The sequence below is a fragment of the Akebia trifoliata genome, chromosome 5 (assembly GCF_017979445.1).
Source record: "Akebia trifoliata isolate Shusen 1 chromosome 5, ASM1797944v1, whole genome shotgun sequence".
Taxonomy (NCBI): domain Eukaryota; kingdom Viridiplantae; phylum Streptophyta; class Magnoliopsida; order Ranunculales; family Lardizabalaceae; genus Akebia; species Akebia trifoliata.
Window position 1 is genome coordinate 29,639,056 of NC_141379.1, and position 24,532 is coordinate 29,663,587.

The 24,532-nt window shown below is 35.4% G+C and overlaps 3 protein-coding genes across 4 annotated transcripts; 1 reads left to right on the top strand and 2 right to left on the bottom strand.

The window, feature by feature from the left end:
• Nucleotides 1–5,786: 5,786 nt before the first annotated feature.
• LOC147402055 (uncharacterized) lies at nucleotides 5,787–7,405 on the bottom strand. Its single transcript, XM_086443562.1, has 3 exons — nucleotides 7,226–7,405; nucleotides 7,048–7,118; nucleotides 5,787–6,962 (listed from the first exon to the last, which is right to left on the bottom strand). The coding sequence occupies exons 1-3, from the start codon at nucleotides 7,307–7,309 to the stop codon at nucleotides 6,146–6,148; spliced, it is 972 nt and encodes a 323-aa protein (XP_086299688.1). The 5' UTR covers nucleotides 7,310–7,405; the 3' UTR covers nucleotides 5,787–6,145.
• Nucleotides 7,406–10,545: 3,140 nt separating this feature from the next.
• Nucleotides 10,546–14,166, top strand: LOC147402056 (heterogeneous nuclear ribonucleoprotein 1-like). Of its 2 annotated transcripts, XR_015178784.1 has the most exons (3): nucleotides 10,546–10,866; nucleotides 11,940–13,243; nucleotides 13,740–14,166. XR_015178784.1 is itself a non-coding variant. In XM_086443560.1 (2 exons), the coding sequence occupies exons 1-2, from the start codon at nucleotides 10,645–10,647 to the stop codon at nucleotides 13,134–13,136; spliced, it is 1,419 nt and encodes a 472-aa protein (XP_086299686.1). In that variant the 5' UTR covers nucleotides 10,546–10,644; the 3' UTR covers nucleotides 13,137–13,511. The 2 variants fall into 2 exon arrangements, 1 of the variants encoding a protein (XP_086299686.1); XM_086443560.1 differs by lacking the exon at nucleotides 13,740–14,166 and having other exon boundaries at nucleotides 11,940–13,511.
• Nucleotides 14,167–16,659: 2,493 nt separating this feature from the next.
• On the bottom strand, nucleotides 16,660–22,591 carry LOC147402057 (protein NRT1/ PTR FAMILY 5.2-like). The gene is made up of 4 exons (XM_086443561.1): nucleotides 22,431–22,591; nucleotides 21,116–21,333; nucleotides 18,725–19,290; nucleotides 16,660–17,863 (listed from the first exon to the last, which is right to left on the bottom strand). The coding sequence occupies exons 1-4, from the start codon at nucleotides 22,561–22,563 to the stop codon at nucleotides 16,972–16,974; spliced, it is 1,809 nt and encodes a 602-aa protein (XP_086299687.1). The 5' UTR covers nucleotides 22,564–22,591; the 3' UTR covers nucleotides 16,660–16,971.
• Nucleotides 22,592–24,532: the final 1,941 nt, after the last annotated feature.

A 24,532-nucleotide genomic window follows, 5' to 3' on the forward strand; every position in this document is an offset into this window, starting at 1 on the left:
TACATTTTCTTGACATAGAACCAAATCACCACTTATTCCAAACCAAACCAAATCGACCTAAAGCTATTGGTTTGATTCAATTCTCGATTTGAACTGAACTAAGTGATTTATCCTTACTTACGGAGTATGTGTGGTTTGTAGGATATTGCATGTACTTAGGGGATTTGGGTGAGACATGGTGCCCTAAGAGGGTTGCCTCGCACCTTTACCCTTGCTAGTTGCTTGGGTCAAAAAAACCTGTCATTAAAAAAGAAAAGAAAAATTAGAAATCGCACCCCTAATTAAAATCGGGTTGTTAAGGTGTGCCCTTAGGGTACACGTTAAAGTGCAATAAATACACTTTGAAATTTAGAATTTATATAAAAAATGTCGTTAAAAAGGTTTATTACCAAGATACCCTCATATGCGTGATACCCTTAAAATATGGTGTTTATTTATAACTTAATGGTGTGGTAATATCATAGCCCATTTAATATGAAAACAAGAAAAATTAACAGGACATGTTTTTCCTCTTCAACCCTCTCCTTGACTCCTTCTCTTTCTCTCTCTCTCTCAAACAAAAACAATCAAACATCTCTGCAAGATTGATTCATTAACAATCAAAAAGGTAAAGTTTCAATTAATGTTCTTTGTTGCAAATTTGATTCAATTTTAGATTAGAAATCAAATTCTTTAATCTTTCTGTTACATAACAGTAGAAAAAACAAACAAAACAAAAATGGGATCACTAGCAACACATTTCTCTGCATTTGTCTTTCTATTTCCAATAGGAATCCGTCGTCTTCTCTGTTGTTTCTCTCTCTACCTCAAAAACCCATCTCACTACAGATCAAAAAATTGGTATTTATCAGACCCAAGATGGAAAACTCTTGATTTATACATCCTCTTAATTGCCCTCCCCATTGCTTCATTTTCTGAATTTTTCTTGTTTTTGACATTCTCCGATCACCCGGCGTACCGATTCTCTTTCTTTCATCAATCAACAGTCGTATTACTCTTCTGGGTCCTCCTTATTTTGATAATTCTTCGAGAAAATTCTGATCCATTTCTCATTAATGAGAGTTTGATATTTGTATTTGCCGGCATTGCATTTCTAGTAGAATTTTCAATGATGGGTAAAAGTATTATCGGGCCAGCCAGTCGTGTTTACGAATTGTTAGGCGGGTTGATGCTTGTATGTGCCTCGTCTTGTTTTTATTTGTCGATCAACCCGAATGCATTTTTCGCTGAGGTGGCACTCTCTTCGGGTCTTGTCTTTAAGGGGACATGGATGTTGCAAGCAGGGTTGTCGTTGTACTCGGACACGTTCTCGTTGAAGGGGTGTTACAAGATTTTATCTGCACCAACGCCCGAGAAAAATGATGTCCAATGTGATCTTGAAGAGGATGGTTTGAGGGGTGTGGCTTTGATTAATCTCTTGTTTGTTGGACATGCTATTGGAGTATTGGTTATGATTTTTACGTTATTTGGGGCTTTGTCTTGTAATCGGAATTGGAGATGCAGTGAAGGGAGTGGTTCGTTAATGGCAGACATTGGATCAGAGAGTTTGCTGATGCACCCCATTACTGAGCTTGAGATGGATTGATGTTGTTGCGGTGTCTTCTTTTTTTCTTGTATTACCATTTACCGCGCAAAAAACAAGCTTGGGTTGGTTGCGCTCTATAGGTAGGCGGTTTTAACTTCTCTTCAGTTAGTTGGTGATGACAAAGAATTTTTGTTCCCTTTTGATTTTCGATTATTGATTTGAATGTGATTGTAAATTATTTAATGAAATAATGATACTCTCAACAGAAAGAATTTGATGGACTAATTAAAGTTGACCAATTATGATCTTAGTAATTCATGCACATAAGCTCTATAATTATTGTTCATATAGAATGTTGAGAAATGTTGCTCGTTATCTACTATAAGCTTTTATTGGTTGCTACATCTTCTTATTTTTCGTATTTTTTCTCTTTTGATCAATACTACTATTGTTTTATATATTGTTGTTTGCATTGTAGAAACTCTTCCTAGTCCTTCAATTAAAAGAACAAAAGATAAAAATTAGAAATGAACACATTTGTGAAAAGGTACGACAAACCCCAAAGAAGAGAATTCTTTGGATCACCAACCCTTAATCAAGTGGGACAGAATATTGGGCACTACCCATAGACTCCAAATAAAGAAAGAAAGATTTACCAAACTTCATAAGAGAAAGGGCAATGAACGAGAAGATGGGCCACAGATTTCTCGCACACTTAGCATAGAACGCACCCATTCAGAGTCTGGATTCCTTTGTTTTTCATGTGCGAATGCCCATTCACATTAGAAAAATCAATTTTTGTAAGAATGGGCTTGTTCCCTACTAATTTGAGAGGAAATGAACAGCCAACTATTAAAAAAACCCACTAAAAATCCATTTTCATATCTGTCAATGGACTCTGGAAATCTCTCTCTACATTGGATAAACATTGGAACAAAGAGATGACTTCGATTTCCCAATAAGTAGCATTCCTTTTAAGATGCAAGTTCTAGGAAACATTGTCCCCCTCCATACTACAGCAATCACACAAGACGAGCATTCCTTCTAGTAAAATGGAAGTCAAGGGAAAGGCAACACAAAAAGGTGTGTACGGTTGCTCCAGTTTTCATCCCAAACCCCTATATTTAGCAGCAATCACTTCCCTCAATAGATTGCCTTTCTACGGCACATTCCATAATCCGTTCACAAATAGGTCATGTTCATGTCGTCAAAGTGTCTAAAGCAAAGAGCACCTGTCTTCTTCACCATGAAAATTTTGTTCCATCCCACAAGATGAAACTGTGCCACCCCACAAAAAAATCACGGACCACTTTATCCATCCTACTGGCCACACATATGGATAGATGAAGAGAAGAATATAATAACTATGGCAAGTTGGAGAGAATGCTTCTAATGAGAGTATTTTCCCCCTTTGGATAATTATAATTGCTTCCAAGTGGCCACTTTGTTAGAAAGCCTTTCCACGACTGGACTTGCGCGTGTGCGCACACACACACACAAGCTCTTGTAAAATCTCACTTCTCTGTCGTGGTTTTCATCGATAATTCCATCAGTCCATCCTCTCAAACGTGATAGGTCATTAGCTCTTCTCCTATCCTTCGCAATACATGGAAGAATCTGGTGTTCTTATCTCCTTTTTCAATCATTTGATCTTGAATGCTTGTTTCCAACGGTCTTCTTCAGTTTCATCCACTTCTGCAACTCTGCTTTGGCTTCCACCCTTCTTCTACTCTTTTCCCTCAATAGTAAGCGATCCCTCTTTTTGTTTTCATTTTTTTTATCAATGTTTTTTTTTTTTAAATTTTCTCCTTGATCATCTATATCTCTTAATTTATTCTGCCAAATGACTCTTTATTCCATACTCCGATTTTTGTTGATGACTTTTTGAGTTTCTTTCGAATGTCGTAATTGGGCCTACCACTGAAAACAGAGGACTTCCACCATTCCCCAATTTTGTTTGAAAGGGTAGGATCATAAAACACATCAAGTCAAACTTGAAGGGGGAGGGTACTTGCGGCTGTTAATACCACTACATTCGAGTGATAGATGTACATAGTAACGACATTGTCTTAGGACGGGCTTTCCAATTTCTTTTGATTATTGGACAAAGTAAAGTGTGCCCCATTCCAGTTTGAGTCCCTCATGCATGCTAACTAAGTTTTTGGAGTCCCTCATGTTTCAGGTGATCCTTTTACTCCCCATTCTTTTCACACAAAAATTCTAATCACGTTAGTCTCCACCCAAGCTTCAAAGGTCCCAGATGTTCATATAAGAGAGTCTTCAACCAAAACCTTCTCCTTATTTTTAACCATTAAGATACTAGCAGAGGTTCCAAAACAAGGAAGAGCAACATCTCTTTGCCCCAAATATCTCCTGAAACCTCTCCTTTACAGCTTCTTGAAGATTTAGAAAATCGCCCTTCCATTAGTTATACATTTCCCACTGAACTGTCAATCCGATCTACATAAACCCCTCATATTTCAATATATTCTTCTAACTTCCGTGATTGACATCGTCTTCCTTGCTATCTTCAACAAGCTCCTCGATTATTTGATGGTCAGTCTGTAGGCTTACTTTGTACTATTTTTTAACCTCCCTATGGTTTCTCTCAGTTGCAAATTGCAATAATCCTTTGCTTTTCCTTTTTTTTGTATGGTTTCCTCTCTTGTAGGAATTCTCAATATTTGGGAAGGGTTTCTTCTTTCTTGATCTCCTTGTATTCTTTGTTTCTTTGATGAATTTCCACTTATCCAAATAAAAAATCGAGCCGCATAAGTGAAAACATCTCATCCGTAATGTATATCAGAATCAAAAGTGAAATGAGTTCTTTCATGTCTTAAGTAGTGTAAGATCTAAGTGGTTTAAGTATCCATAAGACTGAAATAAATGTTTTTTTTTTTGTTTTTTGGTTGAGCTCTGGGTACCATGTTCAACTTTAATAGTTTGTCCTTTTAAAATGGAAATTCAGAACTATTGTTGTGTTACTCTCTCTGATTGCTGTTAATCAAACAAGTAACAAATCTGTTTAGATAAAGTTTATTAATTCTCGTCGAACTTTTTTTTTTTTTTTTGGACCTGAAAAAGTTCTCTTTGAGCCATGGTAATGTCATTATATGTTATTCTATATCCTTCATGAATTACTGAAGCCCACAGTCATCGATAACTTAGAGATGATAGACCAGTAAGGAATTTAGACCATTAGCAGACTTTTAGAGAAGACTTTCGAGATCGGACAAGTTTAGTAAAAATTTAAAGTTCCCAAAATACCCTTTCTGACCTATTTTAGCTTGAGATTTCCAACGGCTGCTGCACTATATTCTGACAATTTGAGACAATGAACGATATACTCATCATTTTGACGATTTAATCTTCTACGGTGAAGCACGGTGTCTTGTTCTTTGAAAAGGTAAGTTATTTGTTAAAGATCACTCCATGATCTTAACGAACATGCGACTTTTGATCTGGGTATTTGTTAGCAATTTGTATATACACTTTTTAGGTTTCCTGCGAAGGTCTATCAAGTGACAAAATTGTTGCTCTTGCAAAGTGGCAAATTCACCGCTTTGAAAAGTGAGAAATCCATGTATCTACATTTTAGGTATGATCTGAAATAGCACGATATTTGGATCTAGATATCCTTTTGACTAGTAGGATATATGCTTTTTAGGTATCTCGCGAAGATCTATCAAGTGAAAATTTTGTTTCTTTTGCAAAGTGGCGAATTCACTGGTTCTGAAAAATTACCAATCCGCCACCCAAAATGCATGTAAAATAATAGTCAAATGGACGTCAGAGTCAAAGTTATGATCTGATTAATATCAGTGTCGAATTTTTTCACTTTTAACTGATAAATCTATGAATTCGGCATTGTTAGATAAAAAATAGCAAATTTGCCTCTTTTAGACAAAATAAGTAGTAAATGCATCACTTGGCATTGACGAAAAAGCATCTAATTTTCTGCTTTAAGAAGCAGATATGTGATTTCCTTGTGGTTTGACGACATGTCTGAGATGAAGTGGCCTACAAGACGATGATATAAGTAGGAAATTTGATTGGAATGTCAACCTAGTCGAGTAGATAATTCATGAGTCAACTCAGACAAATGAAAATGAAAATATATTAAATTTATAAATATTTAATGTTATAATATAAATAAAATATTTGTTTTTTTTTTCTTCTCCTAAAAAATATTATATAGCCAATATAACTCAGTCAAGTTTCTGATCTGACTTGATGTATTTAAACCATTTTTTACACAATCAACGCTACTCATCCATTGTCTTCTTGTTGTTCTACTAATAATCTTTATCAACCATTTCTCTAAATCAGAATATAAGCAGGAAAGAAACAAAAATTCAAACATCCAATCTAAACAATTTCAGAAATTCAATTACAAACAACTATAAGTTTTCAAACAACCATTAAAACCACATAAATCTTCTCAAACACATTCAAAAGAGCATCAATGAATTGTAAACACACACACATACAATACTTCCAAAACTATTTTCACCCACACCTCCCTATATTTTCTGGTTGTGTTTGTTATACCTTTATAAGAAGAGCTTGACCTTGAATCCATTGCCTATTCTTTATGACTCCATTATCTTCCCACAGTACCTAAAATGGGTATCTCATCTGGACTTCGACTCGGGGACCTTCGTGACTTCTTTGTGAATTTAATCTCTCAGATGATCCCAACCAGTTTGAAAGGCTTGCATCAATAACTATTTCTTGATTGGGAGGCTTAAAGTGATCAAAATTTTGAAATAAACTGATGGGTTTTTGTGATTTTTCCTCTAAATTGTCATTCTCTTTCTTCTGATTCTCTAATGGTGGGAGCTTGAAATTAGGTTCTGAACTAAAGGGTATTTGTAGTTCTTGATCCAAATTGGAATTCTCCTTCTGATTCTTTAATAATGGAGCTGGTTTTGCCTTTACAGCTTTCCATTGAGTGAGATTTTCGACAGGGTTTAATACAGAATGAACATATTGGCTTCTATTTCGAGCATTTTCGTTAGATCGAAGTGTCTTTAGTTCTTGGGTGAGTGGAGTTGCAGAGGAGAATGATGACTCAGAAGACTCTCCTTCCCCCACTGTTCCATCGTACTCGTCTTCATCGTCATCCCCAAAGTAGTCATCTTCATCTTCATTGTCATCATCCGAATCCATTTCATCAGATTCTACTTCTTCGAATTCATCCTCACTATCTCTGCAATTTTGATATCTATGGTTCAATTGGTAAGATCCCATACTCGACGTGATTGAGTCATCTTCAGAAAGAGAAATGGGTTGGCTTTGTTTCACCGATTTTTCTTGCTCTCCATTGTTGGAAAAATTTGTAATTTTTTGACTTGAGTCCTCATATGTTTTGACATTCAAATCAAAAGTGACTTTCTTTCTAGTATTAAAGCTCAATTGCTCCTCCAATTTATCTCTAAAAATAGAAAAAAAAAATTCATGTAAGATATCAAATAATACGAATTTCACCAAAAAAAAAACAAGAAAAATGGATAACTGACCTTGATTCTGTGCTGTTTTGCTTTAAAGAGAGAGTTGGTTGAACTTGAAGAGGTTCATAAAACCCATTTCTCTGAAACAAAATTCAAATTGAATTGTGTTTAATCGAAAAATAAATTAATCAAAAAACCCAAACAAAAATTGAAAAACGATGAACATGAAGGTTAGAGATGGGCTTACTTGGTCTCTGGGGAGAACTCTATTTGCTGGTTTTCTGCGTTTTGAAACCTTTGAAGTACTGAAACAAGCAAGAAAACAACCCATTGAGAGATCTTTCTCTTTGTTTTGGAGATCGATTTGTTTAGAAGAGAAGGGGATTGATTAGTGGATGGTTGTTCATGGTGGTGATAAGGGTGACAAACAAATACAGATTTTGAAAGTGAGAGAAAGAAAGTGTGTGTTTGCTGGAAAACGAGTTTGATGCGAAAGCGAGCAAAAGCTGACACGTCATCACGTAAGTGCAAATTTGTTGTTTCTTTAGAGAGCAATGTTTGATGTTTTCTGTTTTTTGAAAACAGTGTTGCAACTCAAGTGGGCCCACTTTCTCAACAGTATTCAAACCAATAAAACATATTAATCAATAATAATTAAAAAAAATAAAATACAAATCTAGAAATCACTAGTTAGGTATGGGAAATAAATATAGAATATCGACTTTTCGATGCCCCCTCTAACATACACTCCCATATGCCCCCTAACATGGCATGTGCCAAGATCATAAATATGTGCAATTGTGTATCCCGAGAAAAAAGATATTTGGTTCCTATGTCAGAGGGTGTGTAAAAAAATCACGACTCAAAAAAAAAAAAAATATATATATATATATATATATATGAAAGGATCATGTTGTATATCGATAACTAGAGTTGTCAGAGGTTTAGATCGGATTATTATCAAGCTAGGGCCAATCTAATAAGGATCACATACGCATGTGATTGCATTCTTGTCGGATTGGTTTTTTTTTTTTCGGATCTAAATAGGAGGAATCAAACATGATTCAATAACAATTGGAATAGATAAGTGTGATTTGATATACAAACTCTAAATAAACTTCATATATTAACAAAAGAGTCGTGCTTAAGTGACGTCAAGATTGGACTTCATATCACACATCTTGATCTGAAAGTGAATAGGAACCATAGATGCTTTTTCACTCGTATCTTAGGAAAATGAATCTAGTATTCTCATATGCTTTCACGTCAAGATGTGCAATGTGAGGTCCAATATTGAGGTCACTTAAACATTATTCTTAATAAAATATAAGATACATATTTGATCAAATTGGGCCTCTATAAAGCAAGACCTTGATCCCGTTGATAGGTTATCGGATCAAATCCTTATCATAACCAAAATTCTCAACCCATATCAAAACTATTCGATCGGATTTCAGATATGATCAGATCGATTGATTTCTTTATAGATAATAAATATCTCGGTGATACTTTCTTCGAGGAAAAATCCTAACCGTAGCATTTTTTGTTTACACAATCAAGATCATGTATTTTTACATGAATCATATTTCACAATCCACGATGCATCAAGCTTTTGTATTCATAAATACAACAAAGTTATAATTCGGCTGAGCTGTCAATTTCGGAAAGCGAAAGTGGGAATGTGGAGGACAAAACGGTCATCAGATTCGAATTTGTTAAAGACTTATCAATCCATAAATGACGTTTGACTGAGATTGTCAAACGTACGATTGAGATGTGAGGAAATCTTTACGCATTCATTTGAAGGAGAATCTCGAAGATTACTCGCTCATCTTAACCATCTTTGATTCACTACGTCATATGTCGTTTGACACAAACATTTTCCTTTATGGAAATATGAACGTTAGAAGTGATAATGATGGCTGCGGTGGGATGTGAGCACCTTAATTTAATAAATGATGAAGAGAGACCTATTTATTGCATTCTATTACAAAAACTCCCTTACTTTATCAAGTTTATTACTCAATGAACCTTACTTTCTAAAAAAACACAAGACTACCGTGACTTACTTATTTCAAAGTAAGATTTGAAATTTGGGTCCACATGGATTATCTAATTGGTAATCCAACCATGATTTTAAATCTCGTCCAAGACACCAGCCCAAGTCATCTCGGTATTGCTCATAAGCGAGACGATTGGACATGACATCTCACTCGTGGTAGGAGTGTGAAAAAGGACTTAGGTTTGGAGACTATAAGGCGAAATTTATCTAGGCGTGAGTTGGGGGCAATTAAGAATAAAAATATACATTTGTAATGGTCAACTAAGAGTGAAAAAAAAATTGTACGGGCAATAGTGACAGATTTTTTTATCTGTCCGCAATAACTCATTATTCCATAGACTTTGAAAATTCTTGTGAGAGTGGGGTGGGAGGGGGCAAGTGCCCCCACTGTAAATCTACTCCTGATCGAATTGATGGTTAGATTCGTCAAGGGGATTCAGATGACAAACCAGATCATGCAACCAAGGCTGGTATCCAACTCAGAGAGACCTAAAACTATATAAATCTTGGATCAAAACCTACCATCCAACCTAGAATTGGAAGTCAAATGTCTTTGGAATTCTTAACTGGTCAAGTGGTTTAGGAAGAAATAATTTATTCTTCTGATAGCAAGTCAAGTATTCTTGGGAGAAGGTATAAGACATAGTTTAGAATAGTCGGTCAATGGTTCAATTCTTTGGTTTGGAGAAATTCAAGCGATATTCACATTAGTGATTTGTTCAAACGGTATGTTTCTCTAGTCTTAGACAAGGTTTCAAAACTCAGTTTTACATCCATGGACGAGATCGAGTTATCTCAGATTAGTCAACTCATTTTAGATGAGACAAATCATTTAACTCATTTTATAATGATTGATTTACATATATTTAAATTAAAACAATTATAATTCTTTAATGAAAAATAAGGTAGATTAAAAGATTTTATCATAAAATTATTTTTATTTATATAATAAATATTAAATTAACATATATATATTTTAATGAAAATCTATAAATCCCGAGTGACTCGATTGACATCTTCAAAATATTGTCCGAGACATCTCGTTTATCTCGCGAGATGATGTGAATGTTGAGACATCGTGTGTATTCGTATCACTATGGAATGATATCGAGAAGAATCATCTCGATCCTAGACGAGATTTAAAAATTAAAACCATAGTCATAGGGAACTTCTACACTATAAAGAAGTACTTCCCCTATCAACCATTAGACATGCCAGGCTTGGCTAGGATTTTGAGGCCCAAATAGCATCTTATCATTTATGACTAGGCCCAAGACTTTATTGGCCCATGGACAAACCTAATTTCAATCAAATTTAACCTAAAAAATGAAACCATGCATAGCAATTAGCAAACAACCCATCAATTAAAAAAATAATACTCATATGAAATCACAACCGTCAAATTTACTCCTCAGATCCAAAAATCTATACCATCAAATCCAAATCATCTCATCCGTTCAAATAGATTTTTCATCTATTTTCGTTTTACATTATAGTACAGTAGATATTTTCTTCTAAACCTGAAGTCCGCATCTTTTCCAAACCCTCGCCTCCTTCCATCTCTCCTTCTGTAGAGAAAAGTGAGAAAAATCAGTGAAAGAGAGATGGATTCAGATCAAGGGAAGCTGTTTATTGGTGGGATTTCATGGGATACATCTGAGGATAAGTTGAGTGAGTATTTTGGGAAGTATGGAGAGGTGATGCAGTCTGTAATCATGCGTGATAAGACCACAGGAAGACCTAGAGGTTTTGGATTCGTTGTTTTTGCAGATCCATCCGTTCTAGATAGGGTTCTTCAAGACAATCACAACATTGATGGAAGAACAGTGAGAACCTCGACTCTACTCATTTGTTGTTAGATCGACTAATTATATGAGTTTTTCTTATTGATTTGGTTTCTGGGACTTGTTATTTGTTATCATCTTTGATGGGTTTTCCTTATTTTTCTCTAATTTTACTGGTTTTGATTCTTGTATGGAATTTTGGGTTTGCTTTTATTATCTGATTGTTGGGGTTTTTGTTTTAATTTACTGATGTTAAATGTGGGATAATGTTTTTTTGGATAATTTAGTTTATGTTGATGGGATTTGGTTGTTGCAATCATTTTAGGTTAATTTATACTGCTTGGATCTTGTAATTTTCTTGATGGTTCTGTTATAAATGTTGCCAAAACTATTTGTGTTGTAATTACAGGAAGACAAATGATGAAGAAAGTGTCTGTGTTTATTGGTTTTCTTTCAAATTGTGTTTATTGGGTTTTGCTTTTGATTAGCTGTTGTTTAGAACTCCATTCAAATTTTAAGTAATATTGAGTAACCCAAGTAATGAATCTTTGATTTTTAGATATATTTATATTATGTGTTGGTTGGTAAATGGTTATATATGTATTAGTGTTTTATTTGTTTGTGGATGATTTGAGAACTTGGGAGTCATTTGTTCTTGTTTGTGTACATGAGCTTGAAATGGTTCTTTCTTGTTTCATTCTAATGAATTTCTTGTCTTCGGTCAACAAACCCTTAATTTATTTTAAATAAAGGGAAAGAAGTTTTGGCTGTACTTTGTTATTAATTTACAAAGTTAACGATGAATGTTTCACTCGGTACTGATGTGCAAAATCATACTAATGCATATACGAATGGATGTTATGTGGGAAATTTATTCATTTTATTACTCTATCGGGAGTTCTTGGATATTTTCAGCCTCTCTGATCGCATGTAGAGTTTTGTGATATTCATGAAGACCAATCTTTTTAGGTGGTCTATCTCTCTAAAGTTTATTTCCGAGCTCATTTCACTATGTCCAACCATCTAAGTCCTTGTATATAGTTACACTTTTTTTTTTCCTTTGCCCCTACATATGGTTCCTTTCTTCAGTGTAACTCCTGCTTTGGTAAATTCAGGTTGAAGCTAAAAGGGCTTTATCAAGAGAGGAACAGCACACGACTTCTAGATCTGGAAACACTAATAGTAGAAATTTTGGAGGTGTAGGTAATATTAAGACAAAGAAGATATTTGTAGGAGGTTTACCTCCAACTTTGTCAGAGGAAGGATTTCGTCAGTATTTTGAGGCATATGGTCATGTAACAGATGTAGTAGTTATGTATGATCAAAGTACTCAACGCCCGCGGGGTTTTGGTTTCATATCCTTTGACAATGAAGAAGCGGTTGATAGAGTTCTACACAAGTCCTTTCACGAATTGAATGGTAAACTTGTGGAAGTCAAGCGTGCTCTTCCAAAAGATTCGAACTCTGGTGGTGGTGGTGGCGGCCGTTCGATGGGTGGTGGTGGTGGTGGGAATTATCAGAGCTATGGTGGTTCTGGTGCCAACATGGGTTCATATGATGGTCGAATGGCGGATGGAAATAGGTACATGCAGCCTCAGGCAACTGGAGGGGGTTTTCCAGCATATGGTGGTTCTGGATATGGTGGACCGGGCTATGGATACAATGCTGCCAATAACGGTGTTGGTTATGGTGGTTATGGTGTTAGTGGCTATGGTGCTGCCAATGCTGGATATGGTGGCCCGGCTGGCTCCTATGTGAACCCTAATGCACCAAATGCCGGTTACACAAGTGGCCCTCCCGGTGCTGCAAGGAGCCCATGGGGTGCTCAGCCTCCGTCTGGATATGGTTCCGCTGCCTATGGTGCAAATGCAGGCTACGGGGCGGCCGTGCCTTGGAATGGCACTGGTGGTGGTTCAGGTGGTAGTGGTGGCAATGTTTCTGCACCAACGGGTCAATCTCCAAGCGGTGCTGCAGGTTATGGAAATCAAGGATATGGGTATGGTGGTTATGGTGGAAACGATGGGTCTTATGCTAACCCAAGTAGCTATGGTGCAGCCGGAGGGCGTGCAGGTAGCACCCCAAATAGCAACAATGCTGGTTTCGGTGGAGGAGATCAACAAGGAACTGGTCCTGGTTACATGGGAAGTGGTGGCTATGGTGATGGTAATTCGGGTTACCCGAATGCAGTTTGGAGGTCTGATCCTTCACAGGCCGGGAACTATGGGTCTTCCCAGGCAAATGGACCGCCAGGTGGACAGGGTGGTTATGGTGGTGGGTATGGTGCTGCTCAGTCCAGGCTGTCCCAACAGTAGTAACATCGATGACTTTAAAGTATACCGAGTGTCACCGTTTCAACAGAACCTTGCTTTCACTATCACGCACGGAGGAGCAACTCTTGCAAAAGATGACGGCAGGACTGGTTGGCTTGCTTTTGCAGTAGTAGCTATTTTGCTAGCATATGATTAATAGTTTTTGAGGAGAGTAGTAGATAACTCTTTTTTTTATTTTTATTTTTCCCGTAGTATTTGCTTTTAAGTTGTAGTGCTATATTTGGCTTGCTTTTCATTCTCTCTAGTATTAATGCTAGAGTAGCTTATATTTAGACTTATTTATGTTTGTGGGGTTGGATGATAGTTAATTATGTTGTTGATGTTTATGCATTAGTATTAATTATTAAATCTTTTGCAGATAGACGAGTACTACAAAATTTCATGATTTGAAACTTGTGCTAGATAGTAGTAGAATCAGTATGACAAGTAAGAGAGTAGAGATAGAGAGAAGATTCTTTGTAATTATTTGGGGTTGTATGCAACTTGGGTTGATAGACTGCGTAATGGGTAGCGGTAAAGATAGTGATAGTTGATATTTGACGATGGCATAATCATTTTCCTCCTGTATTTGCCCTTGTTGTACAGGAGGAGAGAGAGAGATGCCCCCGCCTTCAAACCTGGTGACTATCATTGTGGCTGATCTCAAAGGTTATTAATGGGCCATGGCTTGTAAAGGGCAGGACTCGATCGATTAACCTGAAGCAGGGCAAGGCAGGCCACGCCACGATAACAACACTTGTCAAACTTTCAATGCCTCTGTGTACGTTTTATGAAAATTTGCCCTCAGTCGTGAAAATCTGAACGATGCTTGGTATGTTTCCCTGACAAAAGAGGTTGGCCTCATTTGAATGGTTCTTGGTTAAGACAGCACCTATCCTCATCTTTGTTTAGCTCTCATTATCAAAATACTTATAGCTTTTGCCATATTTTTCTTTTGGGGACACATCTAAACAAAATTGTAATTTTTTTTATTGGTATACACAAATATCATAATCAAGTTATGGTTTTAATCTCTTGGGTGGTATCCACATTTTTAGAAGTTGTTATGGTCTGTTATGATTGAAGTAATATAATTTCCTTCCAATATATGTTGAATACGTATTTCAAAATAACTTTATTGCTTAATTATAGTAAAATAAATCAGTAATATTATTGTAGAATTCTTAAATAAAAAATAAGTATAGATATATGGATATAATTAATAGATATCATGAAAATAGTCAGAACTTTTTTTATTAAAATGTATATTTTTAGAGTGGTATTCTTTAAAATATATGTAATTTCTCTAAAAAAATAAAGTAGAAAGTTGTGCTAAAATCACATGAAATTATTGTAGGTTTTTAATAATTTTTTTTTTTTTAATTATGAGAGAAATAAAAATAAAAATACAAGAGATGCTTACTCTCTATTCTGTGGCCAAGCACATGAGGATCTTTTTCTGAAGTGTTCCCTAACTTGGATTCTCCATGCTGCCCCTGCTCCTGAAGGAGAAACCCTAAATCTCCATATATTATCGATTAAGATGATTGTCGCTGCAAGTCGATTCCCTGTTTTAACTGCAAAGAAGGGGAAAATCCTCATCTGAGCAAGAAGAATCTTCAAAATATGTAGTCTTGGAATGTTGCTTTGGATCGGGCATGGATTCTTCAACTACAACTTTCAACTGTTTGTTGTCGGAGAATTTTCAGCAACCAAATGCCCATGTTATTCTCTACTCCCAGGGCCAACTTGCAAAAGTTGAACTCTTGAAAATCCAACCCTAAACCCTTTTTTTCTAAACACACTCCCAAGTAAAATTAAAAAAAGGTCAATTGAGATGATTTGAACAATTTTAAAAGACCAATAACATGCCTAGTTAGTTCTAAAAAAGTAAAAGAGAGAAAATAAAAGGGCAATGGATTGAGGTAGTGAAAGATATTAAAAAACACTTGATTGAACAAGAAAATTTAGATAGAGTTGAATGGAGGCATGGGTTTTAAAAAGTCATCCAAGACACCGAGTGAGTCACTCAGGACCTGTGTGGATACTAGAGTCAGAAGTACTTTGCTAAAGAGTTAGAGTTGAAGTACTCTATGAAGGAATTAGAGAAGTACTTTGGAACAAGATATACGTTTGTGAACAGAACTCTAAGAAGTACTTCTGTGTTGGAATTACATTTAGAAATTATTTTGACTTTTGATAAAAAGATTAGAATACCCTTATATTAAACATGTTACTAATTTTTATTTTTTTTTGGTCCATTTTCATATACAGAGACTTCAAGTTTGGAGGACAAAAGAGACAAAGATAGTAGATGTGTTTTGCACATATGAGATTATTACTGAAATTAATTGCGATGGATGCAAGAATCAGAAAATTTTAAAACAATTACTTGTTTCAAATGAATTGATTGCCATGGAATAGAGTAACATCAAAGACGAACAAATTAGTTATTGTTTCTAAATTTGAACAAATTAATTCAAATCTGAAATGTCCAAACAAAATTAATCGGTAGTTCAAAGAGAAATTTTGAAAGAAATTGATTGCCATGGGACACATCTTTAATTTGTACGATCGATAGAGATCATTTGTTGGAAAACACATTTCATGGAAGGACCTATTTGTCATCGTTTTTAAAAAAATTCAAAATAAAAATAACATTTCTGACGATGGAGAAGAAGAACACGACGATGGAAGTCAAGGCATCTAGAAATGGAAATCAGAAAAGAGAGGGATTAATGGAGAAGATGATGAGTTCGTGAAATTAAAGAAGGGGCATGTGTTAAATTTCATAAATATATGAGGGGCACAAAGGTCATTAGGAGCCGTTTTTTTAATTGCAAATAGGAAAATGCTGGAAATGACACAAACGGAGACACAAAGGTGACAAAAATGGTGTGGTGGCGTGCACATAACTGTATGCTTTTTTACTTGTATCTCGCAAAAAAGCATTTATGGTAATGTGTGCGACACCACATCCATTTGTCACCTTTGTGTCACCCCAGCACGACTCTTGTAAATATTGCTCCCCGCAAGAGCAATCTTAGGAACACCTTTTTGTTAATTTTATGCTTGGGAGCTTTTAGCTCCTGCGCAGAGGCAGAAGCACATATGGAACTTTTTTTACCAAACACACTTAAGAGAACTTCTAACTCTCCACAGGAGCAGAAGCACTTGAGAAGTTGTATCCAAGCGCCACCTCCGTATTATTTATGAATGAAAAGAAATGCCAAAACTGGAATTTATTTTCGTTCTTTTTCTTCATCATCCTCCTTGAGATCTACGTCTTTTTTTTCTTCTTCTTGTTCACAGGCATGAATTGTGCTTAAGAATCATCTAAGATACTTAGATGTCTCAGACTAGTCATCTTAGTATCGTTCGTGAATGAGACAAGACGCGAAACCTTGATTTAACAAATAGATCAAAGTTCTTAAAATTCTCTCTCCATCTTCATAACTTAACAAAAAGTTGGATTCACCATACCTGTTAAAGCTTTTAACAAGCTTTAATAGAGAAAATTTGAAAATTTTCAAGCATTTAAGGTAATTCAATCATGAATTTCACACAACTATATTCCATTTCTTCTTTTTTCCTTTTGACATATATGCTAAGTAGTACATTATCAATTGAAGTATATCTAAATCACCACACAAAGCCAGGTAACACTCATGTATCCAACAGCAAAACAATCAAACAATGTGGAAACACTTGAGAACGATCCTCTTTTGTTTCACAAACTGGGTTTTATGGATTCTAGACGTGTTTTGATGTCAGCCCACCATTACCATCATATGAGGTCGTAGTGTTCATGGCTTCCCTTCTCTATTAAGTCCAACCATCAACCTAAACTGGCATCTCTTTCTTGGTTAGAGACCCTATATTTCGAACTCGACATTTCTTGATTTTCTCTAAGAATTTGCATTGAATCAGATACCTCAGCTTTATAAACATACAATCGGGACACGACTAAGAAGAAGACTAAATTCAAGACGTTGAGGATTGCAAAGAATGCGTAGTAGTAATCTATATGAGAAGCATTTAGATTATTTCGAATCCATCCTTCGTTATTATTACCCTTGGTTATATCATGCACCGTCGAAAGTAGAAAACTACTAATGAAGTTTCCGATCCCGAGACTAGTCATCGAATAAGAAGTCCCCAAACTCTTCATGCTTTCGGGCGCTTGGTCATAGAAGAATTCGATCTTCGCTACCTCTAAAAACGCATCAGCCATACCCATTAAAAGAAATTGAGGAAGTAAAATGAAGATAGTGAGAGGAACGCTCCCTCCACTTTCTACAAGACCATGATCTTTAGCCACACTTAGTCTCCTCATCTCAGTTAGAGATGCAGTTACCATGATTACAATGTGAAGAACGAGGCCAATTCCCATTCTTTGAAGAAGAGTGATACCTCTAGGGTTCTTGGTCCACCTTTTCATCATTGGCATGAAGAAACGATCGTATATTACAACAGAGACAAGCATCGATATAGTTACAAATGCTGCTAAGCTGGCTGGGGGGATGTGAAAGCCCCCGATATGTCTGTCGAGAGTGGTACCTTGCTTGACAAAGAGGGTATTGACTTGAGCAACCATTGTACTTGGAAGAAATGTTGCGACCAAGATCGGGATCATACGTAGCATTTGTTTTGTTTCTTCAACTTGGGTCACCGAACATAACATCCATGGGTCGTCTGAACCGATTTTAACTGCAGCTTTGTTGAGGAACCTGCATTTATGGATGCATATATTTATGAGATTTTTAACACACCAATTAACGAGACTATATGCAACACACCAAATAAGTATGTAGGCATAAAATGGTTTTAAAACTCGTTTTGATGTCTCGTCTCGTCTCGTCCATGAATCAGACCATGTCATCTCGGACGAGTTTTCCGATACATTTGAGTCGTCTCATTCAACAATGAGAAAAATGAACCATGGTTTTAAATCTCATCGTTTGACTTATCTATCCATCTTGTTGGTGGACGATACCAGGCGCATCAGACGAGATTTAAAATGATGATACACACATGGTTTTAAAACTTGTTTTGACGTCTCGTCCATGGATGAGACATTCAATTTATTTGAGACGTCTTGGATGAGATTTGGAAAAATGCCTTATATTTAGAATAAAATGTTGGTGTGGCAATATAAGAACCCTTTACAGCCCTATTTGGTTCATCTCTACTTTAAGTTCTTGTATTTGGAATCACTTCTCTTTGATTCGTTTCTATAAAAATTGTGATTTTGGTAACGTCATTGATCATTTGCTGACAATGTTCAGAGATGTGCTTTGGTGTGTCTAGAAACACTTCTAGACGTTGTGGGACATTTTGAATGCCAAAATCACTTTTGTGGGGGGGCAAAAAGCTCTAAAATTTCCCCTCAAAGAATAAAAGTACTTCTATTAGCATACCAACTTTTACTTATAACACACCAATCTATATGTAAAGAAGACAATTTTCTAAGGATTGGTGTGTTGTTAGTAAAAGTTAGTGTGGCAATAGAATCTCTCAAGAATAATGTGCCAAATTCAATCAAATAATTATCCAAATTAACTTAAAGCAAAATTATAAAAAGTACTAACCTCAAGGAAGGTGTGGAGTCAATCCTAAACTTTCCTTTTTTGGTATATTCCTCCAAATTAAGCTCATAGAGCTGCTTAGGATCACTAGGAATGGGGACACTCCATTTCTTTACAGAAGCAACAAGGACCCTTGCCATCCTAGTGAAGGGACTCCCAGTAGGTACTCTGTGCCTATAGAATGGTGTGCCAGCTAAGAAAATCAAAATTGATATTGCAAGCCCAATCGTCGGAAGCCCATAGCCGAGGGTCCAACCCACATTGTCTTGTATGTAGACAAGAAACGTGTTTGCGAAAAGGGTACCGAAGAAAATACTAAACATCCACCAATTGAAGAAGGAAAGCTTGTGTTTCTTCTCCTTTGGATCGAAATCATCGAATTGATCGGCACCGATTGTCGAGATGTTTGGCTTTGTTCCACCAGTGCCTATAGCCAATATATAGAGTGCAGCAAAGAATACACCCAATTGTAATGTAGATGCTTTCTTGCAGTCAGCTATGTTTGCTAGTTTACAAGGTGGTGGTTTAAGTGCATGGATTGATACTGCTAGTGTCAGTAGACACATTCCCTGTGATACCAAATCAAATGTAACAATCATGTTAGGGGAGATGTGGACAAATAAATAACTAACTTGAGCCAATCTATTGGCACACCAATCCTTTGATATCAAATGCCTACTTATAGTTTGATGTGTTATAAGTAAAAGTTGATGTGCTAATAGAAGTTTTCTACAGTTTGATAAAAAGTTGCTTCGATTCTAAGCATGGTCTTTAAATCTTGGACAAGACTGAGCCCACATGAATTAACTAAGGGCTTATATATAAATCTTTTTTTTATTTTATTTTATAGGAATAATGATTTTCTGACTCTCCCCTCCGACACACATTTATCGGGATGTACAATTGTGTATCCCGAGAAAAAATCTATGGTTCTAACCCATGCCACGTGAGGCGGAGTTAGAAAATTATGAATATTTTTTTTTAAATAACTCAAAATAATTTTCTAGGGTAACCGTCTTTCTTTTATATATTGTTTACTCTATCAAATATTTAATGGTATTAGGTGTTTGTAGGTCGGTTCTAGTTCCAAGGGTTTCATTGGAATCAAAATCAAAATTGATAGGGTTGATATCACAATCTGAGTTCAAAACCCACCTTCACCTATTAATTAACGACCACCAATCTCACTTGCCTACCGACATATATATATATATATATATATATATATGATTTTAAGTGTCCCAATAAGTTGCTAAAGTCAGCTGTTGAGCTGAGTCGACCAACATGAATGGTGAACAACGCTGCTATTAGACTGTTGTCTACTTGGTAATCTTTAAGGTCCATCAATAAGAGTCAACTCAGTGACTCGTAAGGGTTGAGATAATTCAAATAGATGTAGTATAAACATAACACAACTCGCCAAGTTTCTAGTCAAACTCGGCTTATTCCGACTTGGCCTGGACTATTTCATTAGTAGACAAGTTAGTTCAAACGAGTTTGGATGCCGAGTAAACTCAAACTTCAAGTTTAGTAGACTCGGTAACTGTTTTAAGTCAACTAGGCGACATGTAAAACAAGGACAAAGATTAATAAATGCCGATAAATTGGACTATAGTGTATGACGAGTTGACTCAGTCAAGAATCATTATAAGAGAGGACAATTATGTCATGAGTCCGAGTTCACTGAATGCTCAAAGACTTTCACATCCCAAATTGCCACGTGGAACATTATTCAATAAATTAATCTTATAGTCACTGTGACAGCTCCTACGTGGACCAAAGCCCTAACATCTGGGTCAGTAAGCCCAAAAGTGTGTCACGTGGCACATGTTGGTGGGTGACCAATGAAGACTTTGAGCCTATCTACTTTGATATAATCGAAGATCTCTATTAGAAAAATATAATTTTAATATTTTATTAGATATTATTCAAGTACTCTTTAATACACAATTACTTTATATTATATTATGTAATTTACATATTATATTTAACATGCAAACGTAAAGACAGCGTAATATCACCGTCTTCATGGAAAAGGACTCATATTTTGTCCATGAATTTATTAAAGAGTGGTGCAACACCAGGGCCCACCCCATTTGATGCATCGTAAATTCGATCCCACGAATAGGACCATCCGATGTATCAAATTCGATATTGATGTTCCAGGATAAGTTAGTGGGTGTTACCAAACAAAACCTATTTGTATATAAAATGAGAAAATACTAGACTTAGAGAAATCAAATGTTCTGTTTAGATGAAAAAGTATTTCCAAACAATGTTTAAAATGTTATATCGATAGAATGTCAAAATAAAGAAATTCTTTATGAAATCCATATTGATCCCTAGGAAGTCTAGATGTTGTTTGAGGGTATATAAAAGTTATAGAAAATATACCGACAAGTAGATGGCAGAAGCAATGACAAAGGTCCAATATCGGCCGAGATGTGCATCTGCTATGTATGCTCCCAAGATCGGTGTCATCCAGATCGTGCCGACCCAATTGGTCACATTATTTGCTGAGGTGACCGTGCCCTGATGGAGCTTCTTTGTCAAATAGATGACCAAATTCGACGATATTCCATAGTAGGCCATACGCTCAAACACCTCATATACTACACAATTAAAAAGAACAAATAAATTCTCAAATTAATCATCATTTGATGAAACATGATATACTTGCCTAGGTGGAGATACCCATTTGTAATTTCTTTATAATATTTTTTTTCTTGAATAAAGGATATAGACGTCTCGATCGATTTTTTATATCCAAAAGAAAATAAAAAAAATGAAAAACAAAAACTTTTCCTATCTAGGAATATCCTTTCATCACAGTGGTTGGTTTGGAAATTAGGATTTTCTAAACATAACAAGGACCACGTGAAGTAGAAAACAATGACAATAACACTAATAAATGCAAGTTGGTGGGGATTGTATTTCTTGAGGGAGGGGAGATATTTTCTTTTGGAGATCTCATTTTAAACAATGGGCCCATGAAAGTTAAGCAAATTCATATATGTATATATATACACAAATGCCATTAAATGACCACAAACATCCTCATTTCATGAGAACCTAAAAATCTGTGTGTGTGTGTGTGAGTGAGAGAGAGAGAGAGAGAGATCAAACAACCAAATATTTTTATTTTCTTTTTAAAAATATATACAACATATCTAAAAAGACAATTATCAGATTTCATGTTTTCAAGAAGTCAATGAGAACCTAAAAAATTAATTTAGACAGAGGGAGATTGGGTCAAACTTACTTTGACCAAACTATTTTCAATGGTGTGTGATTGCATCCTATATTGTCTTCTTTGAAAAGCTTTAGATGATCTTCCTATTAATAATAGTAAATAATAGAAAGTAGACGATCATCAATATATGACAACATGGGTCTAGCTAGACTTGGATACCCATAAACTGTTGAAGGTCCTTATAATCAATTGTAACAGAAAACATTTTAGGGTACCTTTTAAGATTTAGGAGTGCTTCACATAGCCTTCAAAATTAGGGTTACCCCTTATAGTTAAAGTACTTCAAAGTAAAAGAAAACAAGTGCTTCACAAGGCATAAGGTGATGATGATCACATCCACAACCACAACCCACACACACACACACTGTTGGGCTGGAGGTTATTCTAACTACACCCACAACACCCACACACCACACACACACACAGAGAGAGAGAGAGAGAGAGAGAGAGAGATACCAACAACAAAAGAACAAGCAGTCCATCCACCTCTCTTGGATCTGAGGACTGGGTTTCCTTTGAGATCCACAGTCCCATCTTGTGTGAAATCACCACCCTCTCTTGCTTCTTCCATTCTACTCTCATTAGCCATGGATTCTTATCCCTCTCCTAAAATTAAGTGTGCTACCACTAATGTATTTATAGACTTTTCTTCTGAAACTCTGACCCAAAGATAATTACCAATATACCACCCATAACTATTTACCCCTAACTTTAGCATCAAATTACAAGTAATGGCATTTGACCAATTTGGCCACATTTTTAACTACTTTTATATAAATAGATTCTTCATTTGCCGACAGTGACTAGTCACTCTCTACTCTAGGCATCTAATTCCCTTACAACACCCGTGCTTTAAAATTATGACACTCCTACAGTCAACTCGAAACTCGGACGAGTTGGATTTTGAGTTGACTTGATATTTAAACTTAATCGATTTAACTCACTTATTTGACTCAGCTCATATTCAACTTGTAAATAAGTAAATTCACAAGGGTAAGTTATATTTTGGAGGGCAAGATAAAAACAAACAGCAGGGCCCAAGTTAGTTACTTAAACCGTTAAAGAAAGGGTTACAATTAAATATCCATTTTCCCACTATTGTAAAAATGTACACGGCCCTACAAGATATTTTAGTGTAAAAGCATATTATTTAATAAATCCTATATATATATATATATGATAACGTTTTTTTTCACAAAATCCTATACAACATTTTAGATAAAGTTTTGTCTTATATAACTAAAAAATTTCAGAATTGACTGATTTTTTATAAGGATGATCTCTATAATGAATAGATCATTCTCACAAAAAATCAGTCAATTCTGAAACTTCTAATCTCATAAAAAATAGCTACAAACTAACGATAAAAATTGATGATTCACGATTTTTCATCTTATAAATTAGGGTTAGAAATTTCAGAATTAGCTAATTTTTTGTGAGGATGATTTTCGCACCATAGAAATTATTCTCACAAAAAAATCAGCTTATTTTGAAAATTTTAACCCATATAAGACAAAACACTTTGTTTATATATATATAAGGGAATGCTAACATCTAAAACCTCATGGAGATGTTTAGCATTTTTTAATATTTTTTTTCAATAATACCTTTATTCATTTTGTTTTTTAGTAAAAAAAAATAAAGATATATTGATCTTTTACATAATAAATGATTATTTGTATTTTTAATTTTAAAAATTAAATGTCCTTAACATTTATTATGTGAGAGACAAATATTTATTATGTACATAAGTACTTATTATATAAAAAATAAATATACCATTCTTTTTCATTAAAAGACAAAATAAATAAGGATATTATAAAATAAAAAAAATCTTGGAAAATACTTATAATGTCCCCTTGAGATCCCGAACATCATCATTCCTTATAAATATATAGAAATTTATCACAATAATAAATAATAATTAAAAGAGTTGTAATAATATGACGCCCCCCTCTGACACAAGCTACCATCATAGAACTGTAGATCAGTTGCCTCAAGATACATAAGAAAAATATTTATGATTATACGTATCTTGTGGCAAATGATAATATGACGCCCCCCTTTGACACAAGCTCCCATCATAGAACTGTAGATCAGTTACCTCAAGATACATAAGAAAAATAATTATGATTATACGTATCTTGTGGCAAATGATAATATGACACCCCCCCCCCCCCCTCTCTCTCTTTGACACACACCCCCATCACAAAATTGTAGATCAATTGCCCCAAGACACACAAGAAAAAGATTTATGATTATGCGTATCCCATGACAAATGATCTAAGGCTCTACGATGGGAGTGTAGGGGGCATGTGTCAGAGGAGAGCATCAAAAAATCATTACACCAAAAAAAAAAGAATAATGATAAACCGACTCCCTTTCTACCTTCCTGACATGGTATGTACATAAAATAATATGATTCCTCGGGATACACAATTGCACATCTCCATAATTATGTATCCCAATGAAAAGTTTATGATTTTACGCACATGCCACATTAGGAGAGAAGAAATGGAGTATATCAAGGGGGGGGGGGGGGTTGGTTTCAGAAAATC